Source organism: Callorhinchus milii, unplaced genomic scaffold (genome assembly GCF_018977255.1).
Source record: "Callorhinchus milii isolate IMCB2004 unplaced genomic scaffold, IMCB_Cmil_1.0 Scaffold1, whole genome shotgun sequence".
Taxonomy (NCBI): domain Eukaryota; kingdom Metazoa; phylum Chordata; class Chondrichthyes; order Chimaeriformes; family Callorhinchidae; genus Callorhinchus; species Callorhinchus milii.
Genome location: NW_024704742.1, coordinates 93,081,509 through 93,100,012, shown reverse-complemented (window position 1 = coordinate 93,100,012; position 18,504 = coordinate 93,081,509). Strand labels below are relative to the sequence as shown.

Below are 18,504 nucleotides of genomic sequence, written 5' to 3'. Positions count from 1 at the left end.
GTAAACAGAGGCGTGTGGAGTAAGGAACCTTGCCTACCTTTTCACCCTCCCTGGGAATCAAACCCAGGCCCTCTTGCAAGGCGAGTGCTCTAACCAATATGTTACAGGGCTCCACTAATCCCCTCTCCCATAATTCTTCTATTCCCTTCTCCGTGAGCACAAAAGAGGAACAAGTGTGTTACAAATCAACTGAGGAAAGAAACCTCCCAGGATGGAGTCCATTCTGAATGGTAAATTGAGCAAACAGGTCACGTCATAGAAAGTGCAATACTGATATCCTTGTTCCCTTCCTTATCCTTTCTGTTCCAAGAAGTCTGTTAATACACCAGTATGCTGTGTATTTGCATCCCAGTCATTTATTGTTATCTGATTCCAAACTTCTGTAATGATGTTAACTTCATGGCAATAACTACATCATCCAGAAACAGAATTGGTCTGTCAATTGGCAGTCTGCCTGCATTCTGTCAGCAAATATATACATTATTCATAAGTACATTGCTGCATTTGCACCTATTGTTGTATGAACTTTGAGCTTTTAGTGTATTAGTGACGGTATTTGTGGTTATTTCACTGACGCATGTTTTCAGCAATTTGCTTCCATTGCTAATGCCTGTGGTTTCCATGCATGTGTTTCTGGGTGAAATTCAGGAAACTTGTTCGTCTCACTTGGATGTCATGTGACGGAGATTCTACAACCCAGAAGTGTAGAATTTCAAGCACCTTTACAGAACCTGTTCCTCCTTAAATATTGGGCATTTTGAATCTTAAGTGGGTGAATATTTTCGGATGAGATGTTAAACCAAGGTCCCGTCTGCTTGTCCAGGTGGACGTAAAGATGGCACTATTTGAAGACTGATGCGTATTTCTCCCGGTGTTCTGGCCAAGGGCAACAATCCCTCATGTGAAATTGGTCATTCACTTCATGGCTTTACGTGGGATATTGCTGTGTGGAAATTGGCTGACGCATTCACCAACAAAACACACAGTTATTGCACTTTACAATACATCCTGTGAAGTGCTTTGAGATGTCCTTCCGACCTGAAAGGAGCTATATTAGAAATGTAAGGACTATTGTTTTTCAAACTTAGAGCATTTTTATAGAGTTGTTTTTACATTTTTATTTAGTGTTGCAACAGCGCAAAATATTTTTATTTTAAACCACGCAGCCATATTGCCAGCAAAGTCCTACAAACTAAATAGAAGTTTGAATACCTTTTTAATATTTACCGAGTATACTGGTTTTGAAACTGGCAAGGCTAATTGCTCATTTTTATTTTTAAAGCACTTTACCTTCAAAGGGATTGTGAGTTAGAATTGTGCTCTAGTGCCAAGTAAACACTATTAAAAGCAATTGGGGCAGGATAGAAAACCAAAAGCTGCCCTAACTATATGTTTGCATTTAAAGAATGCAGACATAGCAGTTACTAATTGAGACTTGGGACTTTGCTTAGATCAAATCTGAATACACTGTACTGTCAAACAAATTTTGTTTTTCAAGCCAAATCTTTTTTTTTCCAGGACTTCTGGATTCGCAAGCACTGACTTTGGATCCATGTAAACGCTTAATAGTTTGCTGGCTGGGCACTTCTACAGAGCTTGGCTGCATTGTTCAGGGCTCCCTACATCATTGTGTAGGTGCTGTTTTGCTTTGACCTTGCACCATAGCCCACGAGTTGTTCTACTCACCCAGATGAATGAAGACCCCATTTGGGAAGAGATCCAGTCAGAGGTTATCGATTGATGCAGCAGGTAAGGACAGTGTTGAAACCGAAGGATAGTGCAAGCCTTCAGTCGAGTGGTGTTGATCTATTGCTGATCAGCACCAGTAGTAAAGACCAATGCTAATTAGTAACATCGGTCAGGGCTGCAGAACATGTTTAAAGACTGCTGGTTGTGATCTCAATTAATTATTGTGTGTGACAAAACTTCTCTGTATTTTCTCTGTAAAATAGCTGGATTAAAAATCTAAAATCTCAATAACTGTATTTACATTTACATTGCTTTCTCAGTGCTTTATGTTTTTAGTGTTGAGAAAATGCTTTAGTTGCTTTCCTGATTGACTGCCACCATTTGTTATCTGAATTTTTTTTGTATCCTCCGCTTCTCTTCAAATAGCAATTTGACGACCAGAATTATGTTGCCCTCATTTTAGCTAGTCGCTCTTTGCAACTCTCTGCATGACTTGAGCCATAAGTCTTAGAATCATCTCTCTCTGAAACCATAGCAAAGGAAAATGTCATAATAGTTGTTTGGAAGATAGGATGCCCAAAATTGCACACCATATTCTACCCATCAACTTTTTCTCCATTGATGGAAATTTTGCATTTTTAAAACACTGATGGGTGGAGATGATATGTATATATGTGTATGTATATATTGATATATATATAGTGTGTGTATATATATATATATATATATATAAAAGATACAAAAACAGAAGTCGCTGGGAACACTCAGCAGGTCAGGCAGCATCTTATGGAGAAAAAAAAGTGAGTCAACATTTCGGATCCACGACCCTTCATCAGAACTGAGGCATGTTGGGAAGGAGAGGCTTTTAAGGACTAGCAGAGAGGGGGAGGGGGGATAGGGCAAGGAAGACAAATGAGAAAATGGGGTAGAGGACAGGGGATCATGGGTTAAAGAGGTGTTAATGATGCAAAACAAAGGGGAGATTGCAAGAAAGCAGGGGAATAGATATAAGATACCAAGGTGAAGAGTTGAACTTTTACGGTTGGTTTAAAAAGGAGGGAAGCATTACTTGGAGAAAGTAAATTTATCCAGTAAAGGGGAGTGCAAAATATTTGTGAGAACCTACTTCGCCTGACTTTCTCTGCTATTTATTTTAGCAATGACCATTAGTATAGTTCTTTGTATAGAAACTTGGGAATTCACGAGGCCGGATGAGACCATCTGAGAACTAATAAAAATTCTAGGCTACTCTTTCATAACTCCTCAGTTGAATTATATGCTGAATATATAACCAAATCCTCTTGAATTTGCTGACATCCCTGTGCCATCCATTCCACATATTTACCATTCTATGTGCAAAGTAAATAAATCTGAACTGTCCGTTCACCTTCCCTTTTCTGTGCTGGAGTCCGTGTCTCTCGGTGGTGGAATGCCGCAAGTGGGAGACAACCGTTCTTTGTTTTACTTGAAGTGAAAAGGTGTTGGTGCTGGAGACATCTGCCGCCCAGACAACTGGCCTCCTCCACTGAGCAAGATGGTATTGTAATTTGGGCTAGCTTGTTAGAAGGAGCAGACAAGACTTGAAATGAGGGAAACGTATGTATATTTTCGTATACCCATCCCTGACCAGTTTATCATTGTAAATCAAATGGCGAATTTCACAACGTTAAACTGTAACTTTCACTGGTAGACTAAACATACTCTAAAGGTGTTCAAAATGTTATTTCAGCTGCATATTTTCTGGTTGTTGGACATTTCAGATTTTATTTGTGCAGTGTTTAGATTGGAAAGTCTAGTTTTTTAAGATTTTTTAAAACATTACCACAGGAAACATCTAGGTTGAGATATTCCTCTGGTCTGTGTAACTTTTGAACTTAGTAAAGAACAGCGTGGCACAAATATTGGAGTTTTTAGACTACTGTTGATTTCCTGCTTTTCCATGCTAATGTGATGCATATTCGGACACAAAGTTTTGCGCAAGATTATAGAAGCCTTATTCAAGGTCTTTAAGCATCTACATGTTCTAAATTCTGCGGTGGTAAAGACAAGTGGACCATTCAATGTAGGTAAGTTCAGAGTTCAATGTAAGGTGGATCAGTTAGTTTTACAGAGTTCTCCTCTTTGGTTGATTCTCGAGGTTGGAATTAAATTACGTCTGCAGTCACTTCTTCAGTCACTCAGATGTTCAGCCAGAACTACTAGTGGCAATGAAAGAACAGGCTATCCTTAATTTGTAAACTGTAGAAACACCGTTAGTGATGCCTAATTTCAGGAATTGGGTACAGAGAGAAAAGTTTGTAACAATCCTTACATTTGATATAGCACCATTCATGTTGGGAGAACAACTCATTTAAGAACAACTTAAAGCACTTCATAGGAACTGTAGTGACTGGGTGCATTTTGTGGATGATCACAGCAGTCCGTCTGTCCGCCACTAATACAATAACCGATTGACGTAGAGACATGATTTATACCTAATCAGAAAGGTCTGTCATGGGCATATTTTTTAGGGGGATTTCCTATCATTGATGAACTATGACCTAAACAAGCTCACCACACATGTATGGACTCCAACCAGGGGTCCTCCCAACCAGGGGTCCTCCCACTGTGTCCTCCCAACAGGAGTCCTCCCACTGTGTCCTCCCAACAGGAGTCCTCCCACTGTGTACTCCCAACAGGAGTCCTCCCAATAGTACATTTTCTTAAGCCTAAGGGATAAAGATGCCTAAGAAGCGAAGATCAAGCCTTTCAAGGACAAATAAAAATGTCAGATGAAAGAGAGAAGGCCGATTAAATGAAACTGAAGAACAAAGAACACCATGGTAGGACTTTGACACAGAAAGGACTGCAAGAACACGGAAAAATGAGTTGCCCCCTCAAACAACAGATTGGTTGGACTTGGACAGAAAAAGGCATGCAAGAACACGGCAAAATGACATCCAGCAGCAGAGGCCACTCCATTTAGCTGCGCTCAACTATGATCCAGGCAGAGACTACAAATCAGATGGTGTCCATCATCACTGAAATGTACATTCCATATTGGATCCTTTGGTTTCAAGCGAAGCTGCAGTGGGTACAGCTAGTACATCATATAGAGGTCAGAACTGGCTGCTTGGTTAGCTTTAGAAAATTGCTTTTATCAGATGAGAGAGCTGGTTTCTGTCTGTCGTACATGAACCTATCTTAAAAGGAGCACGGACTGGAACTGAGATACACTGGCAGGTTCTGATAATGCACTTGAATGAATCGGTTAATTGAAGATTAAATTTGAACTGAATGTGATGCGAGATGGTTTAGAGCCACTTTCAGCATCACTAAATTAATATCATCTATTATACATTCATAGGACTTCCCTAAGCCACTTAATCAGGAATTCATAATTCTTTGGCATTCAGTTAGGGCTGTGAATGTTCGACATGTATGGACTGTCTGTGTTCTTGATCTGCCCATTATTTGGTTACACTGAACCAAATTTTTTTTCACACCAGGTTTGTTCAGAAACCTGTCTTTCTGATGTGAATTGATGAAGTGCCTGTGCAGACCAAAGCTCAGCCAGCAATGAAATGTATGATTCTTAACAGGGCAATTCCCTCACATGTGCATCTTCCAGGGCTGTCACACACATCTGCTTTGATGAATTGCTCTGCATCAGTACTATCAGAGGGCATGCTTACTGTGCTTTTATTGATGTGTTACCTTTTAATTTTCTTCCCCCTTTTTTTATCTGCATTTTTTTCATCTTGTTGGATCACAGATCTGTACCCAAGAGAACGGGTGGACAATGGTTCCAGGCTTCCAATAACACTGCCTTTGAGTTAGCTGATAAAGCTACACAGTGTCCTGATAAAAATCTTCTAAGTTTCTTGCTTCCCCCCCTACCTCTGCGACCTCCTAACCCCCTACATCCTGCCCTCTACCTCTGCTCAGCGGGCTCAGGCCTGCTTCACGTCCCCCGCCTCGCTCGTTCCACCATTGGAGAGTGGGCCTTCTGCTGCTCTGCCCCCACCCTCTGGAACTCCATCCCGCAGGCCCTCCGCCTCACCCCCTCCCTCGCCACCTTCAAGACCCATCCCAAGACCCTCCTCTTCGACCGTGCTTTCGATCCCCTCCTTCCCCTCGCCCTCCAACCTCCCCGTCCCCAACCCCCAGCTCGGGTCCGAAACACTGACTGTCTAAGTTGGGACAACCTCCTGACGTGAAAGGCACCTTACAAATGTAATTTTGTTGTTGTATCTTTGATGCCTTGTTTTTCTCTTTGTCACTGCTTTCTACTTAACACTTATCAATGACTGTGAGACTGATTAGGTTTTGTTGGGTTGGTACAACAGCTGGGCTTCTTTCCCTGTCTGACCTTTTCCATGACCTTCAAATCCCTTCATGCTCTTGCCACTCAGTGCCTCTGCATCGTCTGCTTTCCCGACTATTCTCTGCGGCTCATTACTAACTAGCTCTGTTCCACCATCAGTCGCCTAGGTTTCAGCTACTACACCTCCATTCTCTAGAGCTTTTTCTCCAAATTCCTTCCCCTTGTGGCTTCTCTCCCTACCTTCAAAACACTTTGAGCTTTATCTCTTTGGCTGCGTTGTTGGTCAACATCCTCCAATTTCCCTCTTTTCCTCTCTGTTTGATCACCATCATTATTGCACTTTATTCTATTAGGTGAAAATACTATATAAGGTTCAAGCAGTTGGCAATTCTAGCAACTTGCTGGTCTTTTTTAAAAAAAAGTATCTGCTGTACAGTACCCAATTTGTTCAGAAGGATGATACAATTGAAATGAATAAAGCATCCTTGATGAAAAATAGCATATGTCTGCTTATTGGATTTTATTGTGTATATGCCAAATCCTGTAGTGATATGAGGTATGTTGAACATTTACATTGAGCTCTAATCATATAATCCAGATTTGGGAACTAAGCTCATAGTAGAGTCAAGCCTCCCCATTCATAATACTGGTGTCTTAAATTTCTTAATCTGTTTCTGTATCATAAGGAATGGAATATGGTGTGTTGGTAAATTATCCATTTAAATTGCACTGCCCTTAATTCGACACTGGCAGGAAACCTAGCCAGAAGGAAGGTGATTTGATACGGAAGCTGATTCTATCAAGCTCTCACCAGCTGTCAAAAGTCAGACCGATGTTGGTTCTGCTTTGGCATCTGATAGGGTGTGTTCTGCAGTGCAGACATGGCAACGGCAATGTGTTTCAACAATGAATGTCTTCTCTTTGTAACCTACAGTGATTGATATTTTCTTTCTGTGCTAGGTCTTCCTGGTGCATCTGGTAATATGATGAAGAAGAAAGGCAGTCACAGGTACAGGCGGCGGCGCTTGCAACCAATTTATTCTCAAACATAATGAGCTGAATCGGCAGCAGTGCTGCAGTGAAGGACGAGTGTGATACTGCATGACCTTGTACAACGTGTGCAGAAATTGAGCAAGCAGACACATCCGTCAACCTGCTTAATATCCAACCACAGCATTAACTAAACAGATCAGTGTTTGTCTCATGCCCTTACCAGAATTCATCTGCCTATGTTAGCTATCGGGGCTTTATTTTGTATGCCTTGCATGCCTGATATTATTGAAAAAAACTAGGTTTGCAGGGAGTTAGAAATTGACAGTTCTACAAAACTCATTTGTCTCCATGTAATTCCGTTTTCAACTTCCCCCGAGGGAATTGAAATGAGACCAGTACATAAGCATTTCCTACCCAATTACATTTTAAATCAAAAGGAGTTCACCTACAATACAGTTCTCTGGGTTACTTATGTGATTTGATGCTAAACTAAATCATTAGTGCAGGGATTTTAAACATTCGCTATCTTTGTGCTTTTTGAGAGGACAGCGAGCTACACTGCCACCTATCATTTATATTTTGTTTTAGCTAGAATCATCAATTTGCCCTCCATGGTCTTGCTCGCCCCTACCTCTGTGACCCCCTAACCCCCTAGCATCCTGCTCGCTCCCTCCACTCAGCATGCTCCGGCCTGTTTCACATCCCCCGGCTCACATGCCCCACTTTGGTGGGCGGGTCTTCTTCCACTCTGCGCCCACCCTCTGGAATTCCATCCCGCAGTCCCTCCGGCTCGCCCCCTCCCTTGCCTCCTTCAAGACACATCTCAAAACCCTCCTCTTCAACCGTGCTTTTGATCTCCCTGCTTCCCCCCTGCCCTCCACTCTCCCTGGCCCCCAACTCGGGTCCGAAACTCTGTCTATCCAGCGCCTTGGGACGTCCTCCTGACATGAAAGACACTATGCAAATGTAATTTTATTTTTGTTGCCACTATTTGGCAAACCTCTTCTGCGATTTGAGAAGTTTGATTCCCTATTTTTCCTGCTCCCCCTCCTCTCATACTAGGTATGTTTGCATTGGTGCCAGCTGCCCTCCAGTTCCTCGCCTGAACGGCCATTCTTCATGTGTGAACCTGAGTACTGGCAGGATGTACAACCATGAAGGGAACAGCAGCTGAGCCCAATTCTGTGCTTCCTCGGACGTGCAGGCGTCATCGAATGGCAAACTAACAAAAGAAAATCAGCTATGATTTCTGCTTCTATCCTTCCCTATTCCAGCGGTGCTGTTGAAAATTGTAATCTCTCTACTACTGTCCAGCTGACTCAACACAGAATAGGTTCAAATTAGGGAATTTTCTAGTCTCTATGACTCAGTTATTCACTGGACAGTGATTTTACCAACAGGACCATCATCTGAGCCTGCTAAATACTTCGTAATTACTTAACCCCAGCATTTTGCTGCAAACCTAGTTATGTGGGAAGTCAACTTTTTCCTCAAGACCTTGTTAAACAACAACAAATTGCATTTATATAACTGACCTGCTGAGTGTTCCCAGCGACTTCTGGTTTTGTTTTGCATTCATATAGTGCTTTTTATGTTGGGAGGACTTCCCAAATCACTGGACAATGCAGGATTTTCACCCGAACTGCGGGTTAAAGGAATAAGAACATAAGAAATGCTAGACAAAAAGGCCCAAGGTCCATATAGTTTGCCTTCCACCTTCCTGGCGGTCGCAAGCACATATGTCCCAAATACCTATGTGTTATATCCCATAACGTTATTTCCTAAAAGAGAACTGTCTAATCTGTGTTTGAAAGAATCAACACTTCCTGCTTCATCTGTCTCCCTAGGGAGTCTGTTCCTCTCAATCTTCTCTTTTCCAGTGTGAACATGCCAAATTTACTTAGTCGCTCCTCATAGTCCAGTCCCTCCATTCCCTCAATCATTTTGGTTGCCCTCCTCTGTATCTTTTTGATTTTTCCAATATCCTTTTTGTACTGCAGCGACCAGAACTGTACACAGTTCTATGGCCTCACCAATGATTTATACAGCTTCTTTTATTTAATGCTTTATTTATAAAAAAAATTGCAATCCTCTCCAAATGTCTGTAATGATTTATCTACGTGCTTCCTGGACATTTCAGTGTAAGGTATAAATCAGAGCTGCTCATCAGTGTACTTTGTTTAGTGCATGTTATTTATTTACTTGGGTGATCTCATAATAGGGCTATAGATTACTTTTGCTGCAATGAGCTGTTTTGGAGCGTTTTTCATTACTCCAAATGTTCTTTTACCATTGCATTTGTGCTGCTATTGGCACAGTGGCAACCAGTTTGCCAACCAGTTTGCATTGAAATCTTGAATGCATCTGAGGTGTTATTTTGGTTTGATTGTCGTGTGTAATTTTTATAAAATGGTGTCCTTTTTTCTTTTTTTTTCCTTTTCTGTACATTAGAAAACACCGTAACAATGTGGGACCAAGCAAACCTGTGTCTCATTCACGGCGCAATATTGTGGGCTGCAGGATTGAGCATGGCTGGAAAGAGCAAAATGGAGTAACGCAATGGAAAGGCACCGTTTTGGATCAAGTTCCAGTAAATCCTGCCCTCTACCTCATCAAATATGATGGGTTTGACTGTGTATATGGGCTGGAACTTCACAAAGATGACAGAGTTTTAGGATTTCGAGTTCTTCCAGATAGAGTTGGTAAGTCATTACAATTAAGTTGCATTACGATTAAAAGACACAAATAACTAGTTTTCAGTGCACTAATGCAGTTGGATGTTTGTTATAACATGGTTCTTTTGGTCCATAAGAGCACACTGGGTTTATAATGGGTCATGTTAGTGTAGCCGCGGGTACACCCGTTTGGGTTGGCGATGACATCGCTGAGCCTTGCTGCGCAGGAAGCCGTCAAGCATCTTGCCAGCTTTTACAATGGTTACCGTCAGCGCTCTGCACATAGCGGCGCCCTGCAATGTCCCATTCTTTCAGTATAGTGCACATCCATTGTGCACCAAGTGCTATACACAGATGTACGATGATGTGTAAGTGGATCCAGATGCATTTTCTTTCTTTTTTACACTCAACAACAACAACTTTAATTAATGTAGTGCCCTTCACACAGGGTAGAGACTCAGAGTGCTTAAAGTAGTCCTGCAACTACTGATGAAATAAAATGCCACTTTTTCCCTCCCAGCCTTCTCTCGAATCAATGATGCAGATCTCGCGGAAATGATGATTGGAAAAGCAGTGGAGCACATGTTTGAAAAGGATGACGGGGCTAAGGATGAGTGGCGGGGAATGGTCCTTGCACGTGCTCCAATTATGAACACGTGGTTTTATATCACCTACGAAAAGGATCCTGTGTTGTACATGTACCAGCTTCTAGAAGACTACAGAGAAGGAGATCTACGCATTATGCCTGACTCGAGTAAGTCCTGCCGAAAAATTACAACTAGAGTATATAACTGTCAATAGTTGTTTATGAATAACTACAGCTGTGCTTATTTGGGTGTAGGTGGGTGGTGTATAAAATTAATGTTATTTTAGTGCAATACTGTAATGGTAATTGTTGTGTTTACATACTGGAACTTGGATATAATCAGGCCGCTGTACAAATTTGTGGATATAGTTTCTGATGTGCAGGAAGGGAGAAAAGTAAGAGAAACAAATTGGGAAGAAGGAAAAGAGACTCTCGCCAAGCATATATGCAATTTCTTTTTCTTTTTCATTTTTGATGTTGAGGTGCAGGGCTGGAAATGATGTCGTCAAGATTTGATCAGAAACCAGTTTTGCATTCTGGTTGAATCAATGTTGGCTCAAATTGTACCTATGAGAGAGTTTCTTGCTCTGGGCATATATTGGTGGGGTGAATGCATTTATTATGCATGGAGTCCTGTAGCATAGTAGTTAGAGCACTCGCCTCGCAAGCGAGAGACCTCGGTTCGATTTCCGGCAGGCCTTGGGCAAGTTTTCTTACTCCACATGCCTGATAATAATCCCTCAATAAATAAATAAATAAATAAATAACAATTTGCTCACTCAATCCACGACTGTTTGTGGGACAATTGGCTGCCGGATTTTGCCCACAAATATACAGTCAATTCACTTTACAGTATATTCTGTGAAGCGCTTTGAAATATCTAGATGTCTAGCGCTTTGAGACATGAAAAGCGCTATATCAAATGCAAGGATTATTATATTATATTTATTATTATTGAACCAGTTATTTGGGACTAATCTGACCTCTATTCCTAACCAAACATTCTCTTTATTTAAGCTTTTTGAGACTAGATTTCTTAAGGGGTAAGTATTGTAAAACCAGGTGATTGGTTATTGCATGTTTTTATACCTCTTGAATAAAGGGCTGAAACTCATAAGTCTAGACCTATACATACTGTTTTATGTATGGAACTAGACTTATGACAGTTTTAAAATGACAGTACTAAAACTGTCTTCTAGCATCTTAATGTTGAAACGACTCAAAACATGTCATAGTAACTATTGTCAAGTGTAGAGATTCCTTTTGTAGGAAACTATGCCAGCAAGAAACTATCCCACAGACAGCTATGTGGCGAATGACCACTAATATATTGGATTGAAAGGTAAAACACCAATACCAGTTATATTAAACTTAACATGTTGTGAGAATAAATTATTGGAGGATGTGACTTGACATATCAGCTTTAGTAGCTGTGCTCAGTCAATGGTCATTACACACATGGGTGATCTTAATTCATAGCTCATTGAGCACAGTGTTCACAAAGCATCCATGAAGCACCAGTCCTTTCAAGCACAGCTTTGTTCAGGTCTTTTCATAGTCTGCTGGCAGACCGTGCGCTGGTGAAGCTAAGGGAGCAAAGCCTTCTCACTATCTTACAACACCTTGAACCAGATGAGTTCTGAATGTATTCTCAATAAGAGTTGGATAAGCTGTTATGAAGCCTTTCAACAAAAATCTATCCTCTGGTCACTATCGGCCAAATGGCCCCTTTTGTGTGAAAATGAATGAATGGTGACCCTTTGAGACTTTTTATGTGAAATACACTATGTAAACACAAACTGTTGCTATTCTTGCCAAATTTGACTCCCTCCAATCTCTAGCAATGAATGTTTAGTGTGGAACCATTTCCACAACTTGCGCTCTTCAGAGGAATCTTGTACTAAACGACAATCTTGAACTGAACAATAATAATTCCCACAGCTCTTTCAATCCTACCCGTCTGCTCTCCATTTCATTATTTTCACTTGATCTGCACCTTTCCTTGTTTTTTGTTTCTGATGAGCTCAAGTTAATCAGCCATCCTGTCTGGCTGAACCTAGTTCCTAATATGCCTTTGCTTGTTGTTGATAATCCTTGCATTTGATATGGTGCTTTATCACGTCGTTGAGGTTAATTGCGTTAAAAGAGGTAACTTTTAGATCAAGGAAGTGTCTTTCACGTTAACTCTCTCCTAACCTTTGCAGTGCAGTTTGTAAGCACTTAGACCGCATACAACATGGCAGCGGTCAGTCTGCAGGAACATTTTGGTGTCAGCCTGGTTCAATGGTAAGCATCCTTACCTCTGAGTCAGATGGTTGTTGGCTCAAGCCCCACATCAGGCTTTGAACTTAAATATTCTAGGGTGATACTCCCAACACAGTGCTGGGGGTGATGCATTGTTATACTGCTTTTTTGGATGAGATGCCACCTGCCTGTTCAGGTGGACATTATAGAACCCATTATAGATGGTATACTATTCCAAAAGATAAGAGAATTTCTCCAGGTGTCCTGGCCAACAATCCACTGATAAAATTCACTAAATGGATGTTTTTGGAACATTGTGCGTAAATTGACTCCTGCAATTTTCAGGAGCATTGTTGGTCAGGACAAAGAAACTCCCTTCTCTTTTCAAATAGTGTCAGGTTCTTTATGTTTGTCTGAACAAATAGATGGGACATAGTATTTATAATATCTCATCCAAAGTGTATTACCTTCATCAAAGCAGCACTTCCCAATACAGCAATGGGGTATCAGTCAACAACAACATCTTGCATTCATACAGTGCTCCTCATGTAGGGTAGCGTCTAAGAGCGCTTAATATTAGCCTAACTCCCCTCCCTCCATTTCATCTGGCCCACCTGCTCCCTCCATAATCTGTAAATGTTATGTTTCTGGAAGGGAAACACAAAAATATTGCTTATGCGGCCTGCAGACTTTTTTCAAATAGGGCATCCGGCCCTCAACAGCCAAAAGATTGGACCATTCTGGCCTAGACTATGAACTTAGCCTGAAGTTAGTCTGTGCTGAGTTTGTTCCTTTCCCCTTCATTGTTATACTGGCAGAGGTCTGACATCTCCATGTAAAGGGTAGGGAAGCAAATATAGCCGAGTTTCTCAGTCAGTGACGTTGTGTAAGTCTTGTAAGTGGTATTAGCAGTAAAGTGACTTTCTACAGGTTACAGTTCATGTGCTGAGGGAGGGACAGTGACAGGAGATGGTGATTCGGACTTACAAATTTAAGTTGTTGCATTTCCATTACTTTCTCCTCGGATGGTGCTGTTGCACATCACATTGGCTCAATTTACACAAAACCATAAATTAAAAACAGATGTTGTTGGGAACACACAGCTGGTCATGCAGCATCTATGGAGAGAAGGAAATGAGTTAACGTTAAAGTCAATGACCTTTTATTAGAACTGACGAAAGATCATCGACCTGAAACTTTAACTCATTTTTGTCTCTCCATGGATGCTGCCTGACCTGCTGTATGTAACCAGTGACTTCTGTTTTTATTTCAGATTTCCAGCATCTGCAGTATTTTGCCTTTGTACAATGCCAGGTAGTGGTGAGAAATACATTTGTGCCTTCATGTGCCATACTGAACTGTTGGTCCCACGCATGCTGCTAGGTGTTAAGTAAAAGCAAAAGTAGTTCTCCCATCAGATCAGAGGGTGACTTTACTTTACTCTTCTGAACTGTGAAGAGCAGCATTGGCAGAGGCTTGTCAATGGGTCCCATCGATGGTTAATGCTTAGAGAAAGGGGGAAGATACAATCACTGCTTTAAATTGTTTGTTTCTGCTGTCACAAGCTTCATGTTGCCTTTTCCTTTCTGTCTCAGTCTGGAGTATTGAAATACAACTAATAGACCCACATTGGGCATAACAATGTGTCTCCTCACACTGAAATTGGAAAATAATGTAAAAATTCACCGTGGGATTTCAAGCCAATAACATCCAATTTACTGCTCCAGGCTCGATTTCTTTTTAATTTTAAGACTGTAATAACTTGATCCAAATCGGAGGTGTGTTAGTAGCCTCTTTATTTGTCAATCCATCCCTCAATAATCCACTACTCTATCCCACACACTTTGTCCCATTTTCAGTGCCCTTTCGTACTTCCTGCCCTTCTTCTTATTGGTCCTTTTGTTAATCAACTCTTAAAGGAGTGTCCAACAAAGACCACTGATTCTTCTGACTCAAGTTCAATATAATAATCTTTGCATTTGATGTAACACCAAATCACGACATCAAAACGTCTCAAAGTGTTTCACAGGATTTACTGTAGACTGCAGTGACTGTGTTTTGTTGGCGAACACCACAGCGAATTTGTGCACAGCAGTGACCCACAAATAGCCATGAAGTAAATGCCTATGAATGCTCCTGGTTGACCTCCCCGACCTGGTTTATCCCCACTTCACCACGTACCGGCTCCACTCAGCTGAAGCTGGCCTCCTGCTTGTCCCTTGTCCACCCCCCGCTCCACTATTGCCATCTGTGCTTTTAGCCACTACTTTGGAATTCTCTCCCTCAATCCCTCCACCTTGCCCCTTCCGTTCCCATTTTCAGATGATGCCCGAAGACCTTCCTCTTCAATCATGCCTACAGTCACCTCCCCCTGGCTCAGTGTCAGGCAACGCCACTGTTAAGTACTCCAGGATGCTACCTTGCATAAGAAGTGCTACATAAATGCAAGTGTTGTTGCTCATGCCCACAAAATATACAGTCAATTCACTTTGCAGTATATTCTGTGAAGCACTTTGAGACATTTCGCAGACTTGATATGGCACTACATCAATTGCAAGGCTTGTTATTGTCAACATATGAAAGATTTGAACACTAAGGAATACTTCAATTATGGATTTCTGATCTTATTAGCTATATAATTAAAATATATATTGCCTACAGCTATAAATAATTTTCATTATACTTAGATTCTCCTTTAACAAAAGGTTTCTGTAATGAGGAGCCCTAGTTAAGTCCTAGTTTTATTGATGCTCATTTCTGATTCTACAGACAATGAATCGCCTCCAACAGAGAGGGAGCCAGGAGAAGTAGTGGACAGCTTAGTTGGTAAACAAGTGGAATACGCCAAAGAAGACGGCTCAAAGAGGACTGGCATGGTCATCCATCAAGTAGAAGCAAAACCATCAGTGTATTTTATCAAGTTCGATGATGATTTTCACATTTATGTCTATGATTTGGTAAAAACCTCTTAGACGTGCTGTATTAACAGTAGGAAGGCCATATTGGCCAACAGATGGACTATTTCCACACATGGACCTTTACATATTAGGCTTCTGAAGCCCAATAAACTATTGTGATCTCAGTCTCTGCCATAGACACTACAACATGAGCTTGAATCAGCCAAATGGTTCTAAAAAATGTTACCATATATAATGGTTTGAATGCAAGACAATTACTTGCGGGGGAAGAGGTGGTGGGGTCAAAAAAACAGTATTTACTAATACAAGAGCAAGGTTTCCAGAATCTTATCACTCATTGGTAGCAATGATGCTTCAAGATAATAAACCTAAATTAGGATAAGGAAGTAAAGTGAGAAAACACAGCAGCTGAAAACAAGTTTTAATTGAAATTGGCGCATGCAGATTGTATATAAAGATTTTCTGGATATTAAAAAAACTGCGGAGGGAAAGGTGAGACACTATTTAATCTACAATGTGCTTTCATGTCAAGCCTTACGTTTCAACAACTGTTCTATGTTTCTTTTTGTGGAGGGTGTCACAGTCCCTACCCCAAAACTGAAAGCAAATATGTTCTTTATTTAAAACAATGCATTTTCAAATGTACTAAAATTTAATGACATTGTAGAGGATATGCAGTTGAACAAACTAACTGATCATTTTTTTGTTGTCGATGAATTTGTTTAGATTTGTTCTTAAACACACAGTCTTTTAATCTTCCGTTGAAATTCACATCTTAACGCAAGCAAATTTTAATGCCACAAGTACTCTGAGAGAAAAGGAAGTAAAAGAGGAGGAATAAATCGTGAAATTCTAGAAAATCTTGATGCTATATCATTGTAATGTGAATGGTAATGGTGCCCTGAATATTCAGGATCTTTAGGATTCTAGTATCATAACAGCCTATTCCTTGGGGATAAGTAAGTAAATTGACCCACTAAATCTTCTGCAAATTATAATTGCTGAGCTATTTCTGTTCCCCTTTTGCTGTAGATGGCTTTTGTATCATACAATTTATCCACTGTGAGTTAGTCTGAGATAAAGGGATATAGAAAATCCATTAAAATAATGTTTTGTTCAGTGAAAGGTAAACATATTCAGCTAGGTCCATGTGTTCCACCTGAACGTAATCTGCTATTTGTTTAAAAGAGAAACAACTTAATGGTATTGGGTGCTAATTTGGATGGGTAGCTAAATATTGACCAAATTAAAATTTGTTTTTATGATAAACTGTATAAAAATAGCATACAACACAGTAAGATGCCAAAAGAAAATTTGGTAACACTAAAGAAGGTTGATCATTTCATGATTCACCCTGCCCCCTAAACTCTCTGGAGGGGGAAGCGGTTTAACAGAGTCTGTTTGGCATGTCCCCACCATAGAAGGACCTGGATTAAGAACCTGGTACTGAGTAAGCCTGGTACGTGGCTTTGGACTTGGACCTTAAGAGCATCAAGATGACTGGCAAATCACGAGCTGTCCTATAAAGGTCCTTCCACCATGCTGAAAGCAGACGTACGTCAGATAGCTGATGAGGAAACTCTGAGGTTTTGGGGCAACCGCTGCTGGAAAGTGTTACCTGGAATCTGAGTCTGTGAACACACTTCGTATATCCAACACAATCCTCTCAAACTGTAGAGTATGATGCCCTGGAGAGTATCTGATCACTGCGGCTATAATTCAAACAATGGTTAAAAAAAAGGTACAAAAAATGGTATAAATGGCACTCCACTGGACTACCTAAAGGAGTAGGATGTGGGTTGTGCCTGTGATTTATTAAACATTCCTTGTACTTATGGGGAGGTGTTAGTGGAGACCAGACATTTCCTCACTGAGGAGGAAAATCAGATATCGCACAGGTCAAAGTCATTCTTTGGGGAGCAGCCTTAGTGTACTTATGCTGGGGGCCTGGGAGCACAATGGATTTGTGCCCTCACAGGTGAGCAAGGAATGCGGCTCAGAAAGATTTGACTGAAAGAGAAGCGGGAGGGGATGAATAATTGCTACCAATGTTATTTTTATTGTTAAATTCACAAAATAATTTGAGCTTCACCTTACTCTAAAACTGACCTGACCCTTGAATGGATTATGCAGCCTTATAAATTGGAAGCAATCTCTTGTGTATTTACACCAACATTTGTAATTCTACACACGTTGGTGTTCATTACTCTTCTGGTAACTTGACTTGGCCTTATTCTTTTCCTTATCTACGTGCTCCCTCTGGGCGATGTCATCCACAGACACGGGTAAACTTTGACATGTATGCAGATGACACACAAATCTATTTTGCCTCCTCCAGTAAATGCATTTGTCACCTCCACTTGGATTACTTAAACGCATTCCTCGCCGGTCTCCCCAGCTCCACTATTCAAAAGATCCAGTTCATTCAGAACTTTGCCGCCCGCATACTGACCCGGACCAAACTCCGTACCCACATCTCACCAGTTCTGGCCAGGCTCCACTGGCTCCCCATCACCAAATGGATCGACTTCAAGATCCTCATACTCATGTTCAAATCTCTTCACTCTCTGGCACCTCCCTATCTCTCCGACCTCCTCACTCCCCAATCCACCACCCGGTGCCTCCGCATGACTGGCACCAGCCTCCTGCTTGTCCCGCGTATCCTCTGCCTCACCATCGGAGGTCGCGCTTTCAGCCACTATGCCCCGAGACTCTGGAACACTCTTCCTCAATCCCTCTGTCTTGCCCGCTCCCCTTTTTCTTAAGTCCTGCCTGAAAACCTTCCTCTTCAACCATGCTTATGGCCACCTCCCTCCCTCCCCCCCACCACCCGGCTCTGAGTCAGACTCCGCCATTGTTTAGCGCTCTGAGATGTTATCCTGCGTGGAGAGCACGACATAAGTGCAAGTTGTTGCCCATTTTCCAGTATTTTACTACATTCCCTGGTGGTGGACAAAATGTAGGTCATATTATGTTTTGGAACATTTTGAGTTTGGCAGCTTGATTTATTTATGTGGTGTGTTAAGGTTGTTGTGCAGTTTATTCTGGCGAACGCATACAAGGTCTCAATGTATAATTCTTAGAGTTCCATGG

The 18,504-nt window shown here is 41.3% G+C and overlaps 1 protein-coding gene across 1 annotated transcript; it reads left to right on the top strand.

Moving 5' to 3' along the window:
• The first annotated feature begins 1,518 nt into the window (after positions 1–1,518).
• LOC103182838 (spindlin-Z) lies at positions 1,519–17,694 on the top strand. The gene is made up of 5 exons (XM_007899996.2): positions 1,519–1,749; positions 6,956–7,004; positions 9,440–9,690; positions 10,184–10,417; positions 15,263–17,694. The coding sequence occupies exons 1-5, from the start codon at positions 1,695–1,697 to the stop codon at positions 15,463–15,465; spliced, it is 792 nt and encodes a 263-aa protein (XP_007898187.1). The 5' UTR covers positions 1,519–1,694; the 3' UTR covers positions 15,466–17,694.
• Positions 17,695–18,504: the final 810 nt, after the last annotated feature.